Genomic DNA, 13,775 nt, shown 5'->3' with positions numbered 1-13,775 from the left:
TTCCCTCCACCTCCTGTGTACACTATCCATCCCCCCCCCCCCCCGGCTCAAACCCATGATTCTCGTACAGCGGCGTTAGCACCGACATCCTTTCCACCCTAAAATGCCTCCTCAGCTGATTCCACAAGTTCACCGTGGACTGCACCACTGGGCTCCCTGAATACCTACTCAGAGCCATTGGCAATGCTGCCGTCACCAGAGCTCTCAAACTAGACCCCTTACAAGATTCTTCCTCCATCCGAATCCACGGTACCCCTTCTCCTTCCCACTACCGCCGCAACTTGTCCACATTCGCCGCCCAATAATAATGAAGCAAGTTCGGCAACGCCAACCCCCCCCCTGCTGCCTCTGCCTCTGTAGCAGGGTCCTCCCCACCCTCGGTACCTTCCCCGCCCATACAAAGTCAGAGATGATCGTGTCCACTGTCCGAAAAAAGGCCTTTGGTATAAAGATCGGGAGAGCCTGAAAAATAAACAAGAACCTTGGCAAATTATTAATTTTCACCACTTGAACTCTCCCCGCCAACGTGCAGTGTATCCACCTCTAAAGATCCTCCCTGGCCTCCTCCACCAGCTTCGTTAAGTTCCACTTATGGAGCCCCGTCCATTCCCTCGCTACCTGAATCCCCAAATACCTAAACCTATCCCTCGCTACTGTAAATAGCATCCCCCCTAAATTAGCCCGCTGTGCCAGCTCATTCACTGGAAATACCTCGCTTTTCCCTACATTCAGCTTGCATCCCGAGATCGCTCCAAATCTCCCCAACAGGCCCATTAGCCTTCCCATACTCTCCAACAGATCCGAAACATACAGCAAGAGGTCATCTGCATAGTGCGACACCCGATGCTCCCTCTGTATTTGTAGAAGTTTTTACAGTCCGTTTTTATGTTACTTGCAAGTTTACTCTCATACTCTATCTTTCCCCTCTTTGTCCTCTTTTGCTGAAATCTGAACTTTTCCCAATCCTCTGGCTTGCTACTTTGTCTGGCAGCTTTACATAACTCCTCTTTGGATCTAAACTATCCTCAACATCTTTTGTGAGCTATGGTTGGGCCAGTTTTCTTGTTGTGCTTTTGCGCCGGAAAGGAATGTATAACTGTTGCAATGCATACATTAATTCATTAAATATTAGCCAAGGATTGACTGGATAGGATAGATATAGAGAAGCTGTTTCTCTTCCTGGGAGTCCAAAACTACTGCAGGCCACAAATATAAGATGAATAAATCCAAAATGAATTTCAGGTGAAATTTCTGTAGTCCGGGATTGGGCATAATGTGGAAAACGTGACTACAAAGGGTGACCGAGGCATCGGTGTACTTCCAGGGGAGGTTAGGTAAGTACATGAGAAAGATGGGAATAGAAGGATGCTGAAGAGGCCCATGTGGAGTATAAAGACCAACATTGACATGTTGGGCCAAGTGGCTTGTTTCTGTCCTGTTAATTCCATCTAAAGGACATAAAGAAAGGAAACACAAACTCTGCAAATGAGATGATCGCTGTAGTCTCCCCACATGTTGGCAAAGGCAGCGATTTCAATTGCCTCCTGTTGAAATGGTCCCAGGGACCCCGTCTTCGGCTGGACGACAAATGCTGCACCCTTTCTGTGACAGAGCAGTGCGTCCGCCAACTCTGTGAGAAGAGGAGGAGAAGGAAAAGTTACAAGGCCTGGAAGGTGTGTACAGCAAATCTTTCCACAACTGAGATCCAGTCCAGGACTTGAGCACATAATTTAGAATGGATTCCTGGTACAGGACTGAGGGAGCGCTGCACTGTTGGAAGTGCAGTCCTTCGGATAGGACTTTGCACTGAAGGCCCGACTGCTCCCCTCAAGTGGATGTAAAAGATCCCACAATACTATTTTGAGGAGAGCAGGGTTTAAAATCTCATCTGAAGAATGGCATCTCCAACAGTATAGAACTCCCTCAGTACTGAATTGATGTATTGGCCTAGCTTTTTGATGCACAAGAGAGTGGGGTGGCACTTGAGCCTGTGACCTTCTGACTCAGGCAACAGTCCGACAGCAAGCTGGAAGACCATCAGAGCCAGAGGTTACATGTCCCAACACAGGAGCTGAGAGACCATCAGATAGGGCTCCTTCACAATGAAGGGTAGCGCCATGGCTATAACTAACCACGCCACCCCTCCCCTCCACATCAATGGCCCTATCAGTGGTGGATCTCATTCGCAAATTTGCAGAAGGTGTCTGAGCGAATCTCGATGCTGAGGTGCCTTTGTGATCGCCATTCTGCCTCTCATCGGGCCTCCCACCCGGAAAACTTGTCTACCATCTTTAATAAGACAACCAATGCCGAGGCAATCCATTAGGACGTTGCCTTCTGGAAGGCTCCACTGGCGGATACCCTGAGGGGCTGTTTAGCACAGGGCTAAATCGCTGGCTTTGAAAGCAGACCAAGGCAGGCCAGCAGCACGGTTCAATTCCCGTAACAGCCTCCCCGAACAGGCGCCGGTATGTGGCGACTAGGGGCTTTTCACAGTAACTTCATTGAAGCCTACTTGTGACAATAAGCAATTTTCATTTCATTTCATTTCAATTTGCATTGGGACCCTAATAGCGTCCCGATGTCAGAGTCCCAATCTGTCTACCAGACAATTCAGCCCAAAAACTTCAACTTTCACAAAACCTCTGTGCTGAACTTGCAGTGCTGCAGACAGTAAGTGTAGAGCACAGGGTGCTGAAGCTGTTTAGCATATGTATGGGCAGCACGGTAACATAGTGGATAGAACTGCCGCCTCACAGCGCCAGGGTCCGGGTTCGATTCCCCGCTGGGTCACTGTCTGTGCGGAGTCTGCACATTCTCCCCGTGTCTGCGTGGGTTTCCTCCGGGTGCTCCGGTTTCCTCCCACAGTCCAAAGAAGTGCAGGTTAGGTGGATTGGCCATGATAAATTGCCCTTAGTGACCAAAAAGGTTATTGGGTTACGGGGATAGACCATAAGACCATAAGACGTAGGAGCAGAATAAGGCCACTTGGCCCATCGAGTCTTCTCCGCCATTCAATCATGGCTGATGTTTTCTCATACCCATTCTCCTGCCTTCTCCCCATAACCCCTGATCCCCTTATTAATCAAGAACCTATCTATCTCTGTCTTAAAGACACTCAGCGATTTGGCCTCCAAAGCCTTCTGCGGCAAAGAGTTCCACAGATTCACCACCCTCTGGCTGAAGAAATTCCTCCTCATCTCTGTTTTAAAGGATCGTCCCTTTAATCTGAGACGGTGTCCTCTGGTTCTAGTTTTTCCCACAAGTGGAAACATCCTCTCCACGTCCACTCTATCCAGGCCTCGCAGTATTTTGTACGTTTCAATAAGATCCCCTCTCATCCTTCTAAACTCCAACGAGTACAGACCCATAGTCCTCAAATGTTCCTCAGACGACAAGTTCTTCATTCCAGGGATCATTCTTGTGAACCTCCTCTGGACCCTTTCCAAGGCCAGCACATTCTTCCTTAGATATGGGGCCCAAAACTGCTCACAGTACTCCAAATGGGGTCTGACCAGAGCCTTATACAGCCTCAGAAGTACATCTTGGTCTTGTATTCTAGCCCTCTTGACATGAATGTTAACATTGCATTTGCCTTCTTAACCGCTGACTGAACCTGCAAATTAACATGAAGAGAATCGTGAACAAGGGCTCCCAACTCCCTTTGTGCTTCTGCTTTCCGAAGCATTTCCCCATTTAGAAAATAGTCCATGCCTAGATTCCTCCTTCCAAAGTGCATAACCTCACACTTTTCCACATTGTATTTCATTTGCCACTTCATTGCCCACTCTCCTAGCCTGTCCAAGTCCTTCTGCAGCCCCCTTGCTTCCTCAATACTACCTGTCCCTCAACAGATCTTTGTATCATCTGCAAACTTAGCAACAGTGCCTTCAGTACCTTCTTCTAGATCATTAATGTATATTGTAAAAAGTTGTGGTCTCAGCACAGACCCGAGGCACATCACTAGTCACCGGCTGCCATCCTGAAAAAGACCCCTTTATCCCCACTCTCTGCCTTCTGCCAGTCAGCCAATCCTCTATCCATGCCAGGATCTTACCCTTAACACCATGAGCTCTTAACTTATTTAACAGTCTCCTATGCAGCACCTTGTCAAAGGCCTTCTGGGACTCTAAATAAATCACGTCCACTGGTTCTCCTTTGTCTAACTTGCTTGTTACCTCCTCAAAGAATTCTAACAGATTTGTCAGACACGACCTCCCTTTGACAAAGCCGTGCTGACTCAGTCCTATTTTACCATGCACTTCCAAGTGCTTCGCGATCTCATCTTTAATAACAGACTCTAAAATCTTACCAATGACCGAAGTCAGGCTAACCAGCCTATAATTTCCTGTCTTCTGCCTCCCTCTCTTCTTAAACAGTGGTATAACATTAGCCACTTTCCAGTCCTCTGGGACCTTTCCTGCCTCCAGTGATTCCTGAAAGATCATCACCAATGTCTCCACAATTTCCTCAGCTATCTCTTTTAGAACCCTGGGGTGTAGTCCATCCGGTCCAGGTGACCTATCCACCTTTAGACCTTTCAGTTTCCCCAGAACCTTCTCCTTAGTAATGGTCACTGCACTCACCTCTGCCCCCTGATTCTCCTGGAGCTCTGGTATCCCACTGGAGTCTTCCACCGTGAAGACTGATGCAAAGTAACTATTCAGTTTGTCTATCATTTCTTTGTTTCCTATTGTTATTTCCCCAGCCACATTTTCTAGTGGTAAAATGTCTATTTTTGCCTCTCTTACCTTTTATATATTGAAAAAATCTCTTCCTATCTTCCTTTATATTGCTAGCTAGCTTGCACTCGTACTTCATCTTCTCCCCCCTTATTGCTTTTTTAGTTGTGCTCTGCTCGCTTTTAAAGGCTTCCCAATCCTCTGGTTTCTCACTAATCCTCGCCACTTTGTATGCTTTTCCTTTAGCCTTTATGCTGTCCTTGACATCCCTCGTCAGCCATGGATGTCTTGTCCTCCCATTAGCATGTTTCCTCCTCCTTGGGGTGAATTTCTGTTGTGCCTCCCTAATAACCCCCAAAAACTCCTGCCATTGCTGTTCCACTGTCTTCCCTGCTAGGCTCCTTCTCCAATCAATTCTGGGCAGCTCCTCCCTCATGTCTTTGTAGTTACCCTTATTTAATTGCAATACTGTTACATCTGATTGTAGCTTCTCCCTCTCAAACTGCAGGGTAAATATTGTGGTCACTGCTTCCTAAGGGAGCAGGGTGGAAGTGAGGGCTTAAGTGGGTTGGTGCAGACTCGATGGGCCGAATGGCCTCCTTCTGCACTGTATGTATGTATGTTCTATGTAAAAATCTTTTTTCCAAAGAACGTGAAGATTTGAACAAAGAACAGTCCCATTGGACACGAAACGTTAACTCTGTTTCCCCCTCTACAGGTGCTGCCAGACTTGCTGCCAGACTTGCTGAGATATTCCAGCACTGTCTGTTTTTATATACTTGAACATATAAACCGGGTCGACATTTCAGTGCAAAACATAGAAACATAGAATTTACAGTGCAGAAGGAGGCCATTCGGCCCATTGAGTCTGCACCAGCCCTTGGAAAGAGCACGCCACTTAAGCCCACGCCTCCACCCAGTAACCCCGTCACCCCACCTAATTTTTTTGGAAACTTAAGGACAATTTATCATGGCCAATCCACCTAACCTGCACATGTTTGGACTGTGGGATGAAACCGGAGCACCCGGAGGAAACCCACGCAGACACGGGGAGAACGTGCAGACTCTGCACAGACAGCGACCCAAGCTAGGAATCGAACCCGGACCCTGGAGCTGCGAAGCAACCGCGCCAACCACTGTGCCACTGCGCTGCCCCACTCCAGTAGGTTCTCTATCTCCCTCCTGAATTCTAACTCATCGTTGTTCGAGATCCGATCCACGACGGTCGTGTTGTCAGCAAACTGTGTCGGGCAGCACGGTAGCACTGTGGCCAGCACTATGGCTTCACAGCGCCATGGTGTCGAAGGCTGTAGTCAATAAATTGAAGTCCGATGTTGTCGAGTAGCTCCAAGGATGAGTGTCGGGCCAGGGAGATGGCGTCTACTGTGGACCGGTTGCGGCGGTATGGAATTGCAGTGGATCCAGCCGTCCTGGGAGTATAGAGTTGATGTGCCTCATGACCAACCTCTCTAAGCACTTCATTACGATCAATTGAAGGAATTTTGCTTCGCAGAAGGTGCCGCAATGAGGTCCATTCTGCCTGTTTAGGTGGATGTTAGATTCCATTGCACTATTTGAAGATCAGGAAGTTTTCCTGATAGCTGGGCAATTTTCTCCAACAATCAACATAATCAAGGACAGATCAACCGGTCCCTGCTGTTTGTGCTGAATCATACAAAACTCCTGCTGCAATGAAGGAGGCCATTCAGCCCATCCTGCCCGCTCGGACTAGCTGAAAAAACCCCAGACTAGTCCCAGATTGGCTGCCGGACTTGCCAAACCAGTCACTGCACTTCAAAATAGTTTTGTTCTGATGAAGCAAGTCACAATACAGAGCATTCATTTACTTTTCTATTCACAGTCTGTGGTATATTTCTGAGCCTGGGGAGCAGGTTCAATCCTGAGGTATTGAGAGACTGTTGAATTGGCACATTTGCAGCGAGGGTATAATGCCGTGTGCTCTTACCGCGCTTTAATTGGTTCTGTGACTTGCTTGGACCTTCCATTAGGCTCACCGTTCTTTTAAGAAGAGATGTTCGAGAGCTATAATATGAGAACAGAATACAGAGTTATCCTTCCCGTATGCTATAGAAAATACACGATTATTGGGAAACAAGGAGTATTAGTGGTAAGTGGGAATATCTTGGTCGCCTGTGCTAATAGCTCATAATGTGGGTCAGCTTCATTTTTTCTTTAATAATCATTTATGTGAAGCATCAAGGGAGGTTCTACAGCATTAAAGGCATGATGTAAATTCAAGTGGTTGTTGTTGCTGGAGTCTAAGTCAGTAGTGGGTTTTGAAGGTCCTTTAATGGAGATGTAGGTGAGAGATAGCTTTGGGAGGGTGGTGCCACAAATACAGCAAATGGTACGGCTGTCAATAGTGAGGGAAAATAGAGGGTGGATGCAGAAGAAGATGGAATCATAGAAAGGGAGGGGTCCAGGCGAGTAGAGCTGGAGCAGATTAGGGAGATCGGGAGCAGGGAGGCCATCAAATCATGCAATGTTGGAGGAGCACGAGCCAATGTCGGGCAGCGATCATAAAAGTAGCAAGGCACAGTGGTTAGCACTGCTACCTCTCACAGCACCAGGGACCCGGGTTCAATTCCCGCCTCGGATGACTGTCCATGCGGAGTTTGCACTTTCTCCCCGTGTCTGCGAGGGGTTTTCTCCGGGTGCTCCGGTTTCCTTCCACAGTCCAAAGATGTGCAGCTTAGGTGTATTGGCCTTGCTAAATTGCCCCTTAGTGTCCAAAAGGTTAGATAGGGTTACTGGGCTATGAGAATAATAATAATAATAATAATAATAATAATAATAATAATAATAATAATAATCGCTTATTGTCACAAGTAGGCTTCAATGAAGTTACTGTGAAAAGATAGAATGGAGGCGTGGCTTAAGTAGGGTGCTCTTTCCAAAAGGCCGGGGCAGACCCGATGGGTTGAATGGCCTCATTCTGCACTGTAGGGATCCTATGTGAGCCAGAGAAGACACAGCCAGAGTGAGACACAGCTAAGAGTGAGTTTGGGAATTTGAATCTAGGTGGGAATTCGAAGCTGGGTGGGGAGGAAGTGCTTTTTATCCCTGGTAAGTGACTGGTAAGTAGTGTTTCTGTTTTTCTGTTTCTTTTCATTGGTATATTTATTTATTTTTTCTTTGTTGTTTTTTTTGTTGAAATTGTAGTTAACCGAAGGTTTAAGACATGGCAGGAGATCCCAGGCCCGTGTCACGCTCCTCGTGTGCGATGTGGGAGCTCAGGGACACGTCCACTGACCCTGGCTCCTTCACGTGCAAGAAGTGTGTCCAGTTGCAGCTCCTGTTAGACCGCTTGACGGCTCTGGAGCTGCGGATGGACTCACTTTGGAGCATCCGCGATGCTGAGGACGTCATGGATAGCACGTTTAGCGAGTTGGTCACACCGCAGGTGAAAGGTACTGAGGGAGATAGAAAATGGGTCACCAAAAGACAGAGCAAGAGTAGGAAGGCAGTGCAGGTGTCCTCTGCGGGCATCTCCCTGCAAAACAGATATACCGCTTTGGATACTGTTGAGGGAGATGGCTCACCAGGGGAAGGCAGCAGCAGCCAGGTTCATGGCACCGTGGCTGGCTCTGCTGCGCAGCTGGGCAGGAAGAAGAATGGCAGGGCTATAGTGATAGGGGACTCAATTGTAAAGGGAATAGACAGGCGGTTCTGCGGACGCAATCGAGACTCCAGGATGTCTCCCTGGTGCAAGGGTCAAGGATGTCTCGGAGCGGCTGCAGGACATTCTAGGGGGGGGGGGGGGGGGGTGAACAGCCAGCTGTCGTGGTGCACATAGGCACCAACGATATAGGTAAAAAATGGGACGAGGTCCTACAAGCTGAATTTAGGGAGCTAGGAGTTAAACTAAAAAGTAGGACCTCAAAGGTAGTAATCTCAGGATTGCTACCAGTGCCACGAGCTAGTCAGAGTAGGCATGTCAGGATAGAGAGGATGAATGCGTGGCTCGAGAGATGGTGCAAGAGGGAGGGATTCAAATTCATGGGACATTGGAACTGGTTCTGGGGGAGGTGGGACCAGTACAAACCGGACGGTCTGCACCTGGGCAGGACTGGAACCGATGTCCTAGGGGGGATGTTTGCTAGAGCTGTTGGGGAGAGTTTAAACTAATGTGGCAGGGGGATGTGAACCGATGCAGGAAGTTGGAAGGTAGTAAAACAGGGACAGAAATAAAAGGCAGTAAGGGGGAAAGTGTAAGTCAGAGAAGCCATAGTCAAAAATCAAAAAGGGCGACCGTACAAGGTACAGTGACTGAGGGGAGCTCAGTGAATAGGACCAGGAATACTAAAAGAAATAAAACGGGAAGTGAAAACATTAATGGTAAGCGACGTGGCAGGTTGTTGCATGAAGATATGGGTTCAACGACAAGGAAAATTAGGAGAAAGGTTAAGAGGAAATGTAACTTAGGAGAGGTTACTGATCGAGGTGTTAAGATTCAGAACAGAGGTAAAAAAGCCAACATAAGTGTATTTTACCTGAATGCTCGTAGTATTTGGAATAAGGTAAATGAGTTGATGCCGCAAATCATCGTGAATGACTATGATTTCGTGGCCATTACTGAAACATGGTTAAAGGATGGTCACGACTGGGAGTTAAATATCCGAGGGTATCAAACTTTTCGGAAGGACAGAGTGGATGGTAAGGGAGGTGGTGCAGCTCTGTTATTTAAGCATGACATCCGGGCAACAGTAAGGGGTGACATCGGTGCTATGGAGGATAAAGTTGAATCCATTTGGGTGGAAATCAGGAATAGTAAGGCGAAAAAGTCACTGATAGGAGTAATCTATAGGCCACCAAATAGTAACATTATGGTGGGGCAGGCAATAAACAAAGAAATAACAGATGCATGTAGAAATGGTACAGCAGTTATCATGGGGGATTTTAATCTACATGTTGATTGGTTTAACCAGGTCGGTCAAGGCAGCCTTGAGGAGGAGTTTATAGACTGTATCCGCGATAGTTTCCTAGAACAGTATGTAATGGAACCTACGAGGGAACACGCGGTCCTAGATCTGGTCCTGTGTAATGAGACAGGATTGATTCAGGATCTCATAGTTAGGGATCCTCTCGGAAGGAGCGATCACAATATGGTGGAATTTAAAATACAGATGGAGGGTGAGAAGGTAAAATCAAGCACTAGTGTTTCGTGCTTAAACAAAGGAGATTACAATGGGATGAGAGAAGAACTAGCTAAGGTAGACTGGGAGCAAAGACTTTATAGTGAAACAGTTGAGGAACAGTGGAGAACCTTCCAAGTGATTTTTCACAGTGCTCAGCAAAGGTTTATACCAACAAAAAGGAAGGACAGTAAAAAGAGGGAAAATCGACCGTGGATATCTAAGGAAATAAGGGAGAGTATCAAATTGAAGGAAAAAACATACAAAGTAGCAAAGATCAGTGGGAGCCTAGAGGACTGGGAAATCTTTAGGGGGCAACAGAAAGCTACTAAAAAACCTATAAAGAAGAGTAAGATAGATTATGAGAGTAAACTTGCTCAGAATATAAAAACAGAAAGTAAAAGTTTCCTTTTACTAGGTTGCACCTGTAAACCAACTTTTTGCGACTCATGCACTAGCACACCCAGGTCAGGACATAAAACAAAAAAGAGTGGCTAAGGTAAATATTGGTCCTGTAGAGGATGAGAAGGGAGATTTAATAATGGGAGATGAGGAAATGGCTGAGGAACTGAACAGGTTTTTTGGGTCGGTCTTCACAGTGGAAGACACAAATAACATGCCAGTGACTGATGGAAATGAGGCTATGACAGATGAGGACCTTGAGAGGATTGTTATCACCAAGGAGGTAGTGATGGGCAAGCTAATGGGGCTAAAGGTAGACAAGTCTCCTGGACCTGATGGAATGCATCCCAGAGTGCTAAAAGAGATGGCTAGGGAAATTGCAAATGCACTAGTGATAATTTACCAAAATTCACTAGACTCTGGGGTGGTCCTGGCAGATTGGAAATTAGCAAACGTGACACCACTGTTTAAAAAAGGAGGTAGGCAGAAAGCGGGTAATTATAGGCCAGTGAGCTTAACTTCAGTAGTAGGGAAGATGCTGGAATCTATCATCAAGGAAGAAATAGCGAGGCATCCGGATGGAAATTGTCCCATTGGGCAGACGCAGCATGGGTTCATAAAGGGCAGGTCGTGCCTAACTAATTTAATGGAATTTTTTGAGGACATTAATAGTGCGGTCGATAACGGGGAGTCAATGGATGTGGTATATCTGGATTTCAGAAAGCCTTTGACAAGGTGCCACACAAAAGGTTGTTGCATAAGATAAAGATGCATGGCATTAAGGGGAAAGTAGTAGCATGGATAGAGGATTGGTTAATTAATAGAAAGCAAAGAGTGGGGATTAATGGGTGTTTCTCTGGTTGGCAATCAGTAGCTAGTGGTGTCCCTCAGGGATCAGTGTTGGGCCCACAACTGTTCACCATTTACATAGATGATTTGCAGGTGGGGACCAAGGGCAATGTGTCCAAGTTTGCAGACGACACTAAGATAAGTGGTAAAGCAAAAAGTGCAGAGGATACTGGAAGTCTGCAGAGGGATTTGGATAGGCTAAGTGAATGGGCTAGGTTCTGGCAGATGGAATACAATGTTGACAAATGTGAGGTTATCCATTTTGGTCGGAATAACAGCAAAAGGGATTATTATTTAAATGATAAAATATTAAAACATGCTGCCGTGCAGAGAGACCTGGGTGTGCTAGTGCATGAGTCGCAAAAAGTTGGTTTACAGGTGCAACAGGTGATTAAGAAGGTAAATGTAATTTTGTCCCTCGTTGCTAGAGGGATGGAGTTTAAGTCTAGGGCGGTTCTGCTGCAATTGTATAAGGTGTTAGTGAGGCCACACCTGGAGTATTGTGTTCAGTTTTGGTCTCCTTACTTGAGAAAGGACGTACTGGCACTGGAGGGTGTGCAGAGGAGATTCACTAGGTTAATCCCAGAGCTGAAGGGGTTGGATTACGAGGAGAGGTTGAGTAGACTGGGACTGTACTCGTTGGAATTTAGAAGGATGAGGGGGGATCTTATAGAAACATATAAGATTATGAAGGGAATAGATAGGATAGATGCGGGCAGGTTGTTTCCACTGGCGGGTGAAAGCAGAACTAGGGGGCATAGCCTCAAAATAAGGGGAAGTAGATTTAGGACTGAGTTTAGGAGGAACTTCTTCACCCAAAGGGTTGTGAATCTATGGAATTCCTTGCCCAGTGAAGCAGTAGAGGCTCCTTCATTAAATGTTTTTAAGATAAAGATAGATAGTTTTTTGAAGAATAAAGGGATTAAGGGTTATGGTGTTCGGGCCGGAAAGTGGAGCTGAGACCACAAAAGATCAGCCATGATCTCATTGAATGGTGGAGCAGGCTCGAGGGGCCAGATGGCCTACTCCTGCTCCTAGTTCTTATGTTCTATGTTCTTATGCTCTGCCACCTTCAATGATTTGAGCATATAACCCCCCCCCCCCAAGTCCTTTCTCCTGTACCCGCTTTAGAATTGTACCCTTTATTTTATATTGTTTCTCTTTATTCCTTCTACCAAAATGAATAATTTCATACCTCTCTGCATTAAATATTTAATGGGCGGCACAGGAGCTAGCACTGCTACCTCACAGCTCCAGAGACCCAGGTTCAATTCCGGCCTTGGGTGACTATCGTGTGTGGAGTCTGCACGTTCTCCCCGTGTCTACATCGGTTTCCTCCGGGTGCTCCGGTTTCCTCCCACAGTCCAAAGATGTGCAGGTTAGGTGAATTAGCCATTCTAAATTGTCCCTTAGTGTCCAAAACGTTAGGTAGTGTTACTGAGTTACGGGGATAGGGTGGAGGCGTGGGCTTAAGTAGGGTGCTCTTTCCATGGGCCGGTGCAGATTCGATGGGCCAAATGGCCTCCTTCTGCACTGTAAGTTCTATAAATTTACCCATTTCAGCCAATAAATCAATGATTGGCTGCATTTGCAGATGACAAAGGCATTAATGAGAATTTTATAGTGGTTAGGCTGAGGTAGAGATGGAGATGGGCAACAAAAGTAGGTGGTCTTTGCGATAGAGGGGCTCAGGAGTCAGAACCACAGCACAGAGTCAAGTATAATGCTGCAACTATGGGGTGAGATTGAACCTGTGGTGAAGATATGGAGTTTGCAGTGGGGGCTGAAGACAATGTCTTAGATCTGCCCAATGTTAAGCTAGTGTCATTTCCAGCTCATCCTAGGTTAGGTGTTTAACTAGCCGTGTGGCGACAGAGAAGCAGAGGGGGAGTCAAGCATAGTGTAATGGTTTAGGCCATGCCTTTGAGGTTGGCCAATTAGCTGGGCCCGTCCTCCTCCGGAAGCATGCGAGGAGTCATAAATCAGATCCCCTCGTCGGGAAGGTCTTGCTCCTCCATGCCAATCCACAATATGCCCACGTGGCACATCAGGACGGGCGACAGGACACGGTCTCCCTCCGGGATTTGGCACCTGCAAGTTCCCCAGCGACCATCACCACCACACCCGATCCTACACTGTCTCCCTCCATCACTGCCCAGCTACTTCAATGTCTGGCACCCGCAGGCCCACCAGCGACCATCACTACCACCGCCCCCCACCCCCCCCCCCTCCTCTCCACCGGCTCAACTACTGAGTGAAGAAGAGGACAACACGCTCCCGGACACGCAAATCTCGACACCGGTGCTCACACCACAGCTGGGACTGAGCCGATCACAGTGGAAGGTCAAGGCTTCCGACAGACTTGATCTTTAATTCCACTTCACCCCCGCTGGACTCTTTTTTTTTTAACAGGGGGTGAATGTGGTTAAACCACTGGGACAGGGGGGTGAATGTGGTAAACCATTGTATTGTGTTGTACTGTTGTATTGCTACATGCCTGGGCTTGTCCTTGCTGTCTCCGAACCACTGTAGTGTATAATATGTGTATTGTGGTAAACTGCCACTGTATTATATGTAATGTGGTAAACCACTGCCTGCTGGCTCCGTCTCCCCTCGGGCTCGGTATAAAGGTGGCTGGTCTCCGCTGCTGACCCAGTTCGGGCTCCGAGGCCAGCATGCTTTCTGT

At 47.1% G+C, this 13,775-nt stretch overlaps 1 protein-coding gene across 5 annotated transcripts in view; it reads right to left on the bottom strand.

Moving 5' to 3' along the window:
* dlec1 (DLEC1 cilia and flagella associated protein) overlaps positions 1-13,775 on the bottom strand; it is a 259,108-nt gene that overhangs the window by 74,133 nt on the left and 171,200 nt on the right. For all 5 annotated transcript variants that reach the window (XM_072508068.1, XM_072508073.1, XM_072508072.1 and 2 more), the window contains 2 exons: positions 6,649-6,725; positions 1,479-1,630 (listed from right to left, as the gene is read on the bottom strand). In XM_072508068.1, coding sequence (XP_072364169.1) covers positions 1,479-1,630; positions 6,649-6,725 — 229 coding nt within the window. The remainder of the gene's footprint in view (positions 1-1,478; positions 1,631-6,648; positions 6,726-13,775) is intronic.

Source organism: Scyliorhinus torazame, chromosome 6, assembly GCF_047496885.1.
Source record: "Scyliorhinus torazame isolate Kashiwa2021f chromosome 6, sScyTor2.1, whole genome shotgun sequence".
Classification (NCBI taxonomy): domain Eukaryota; kingdom Metazoa; phylum Chordata; class Chondrichthyes; order Carcharhiniformes; family Scyliorhinidae; genus Scyliorhinus; species Scyliorhinus torazame.
This window is presented reverse-complemented; position numbering and strand designations above follow the sequence as displayed.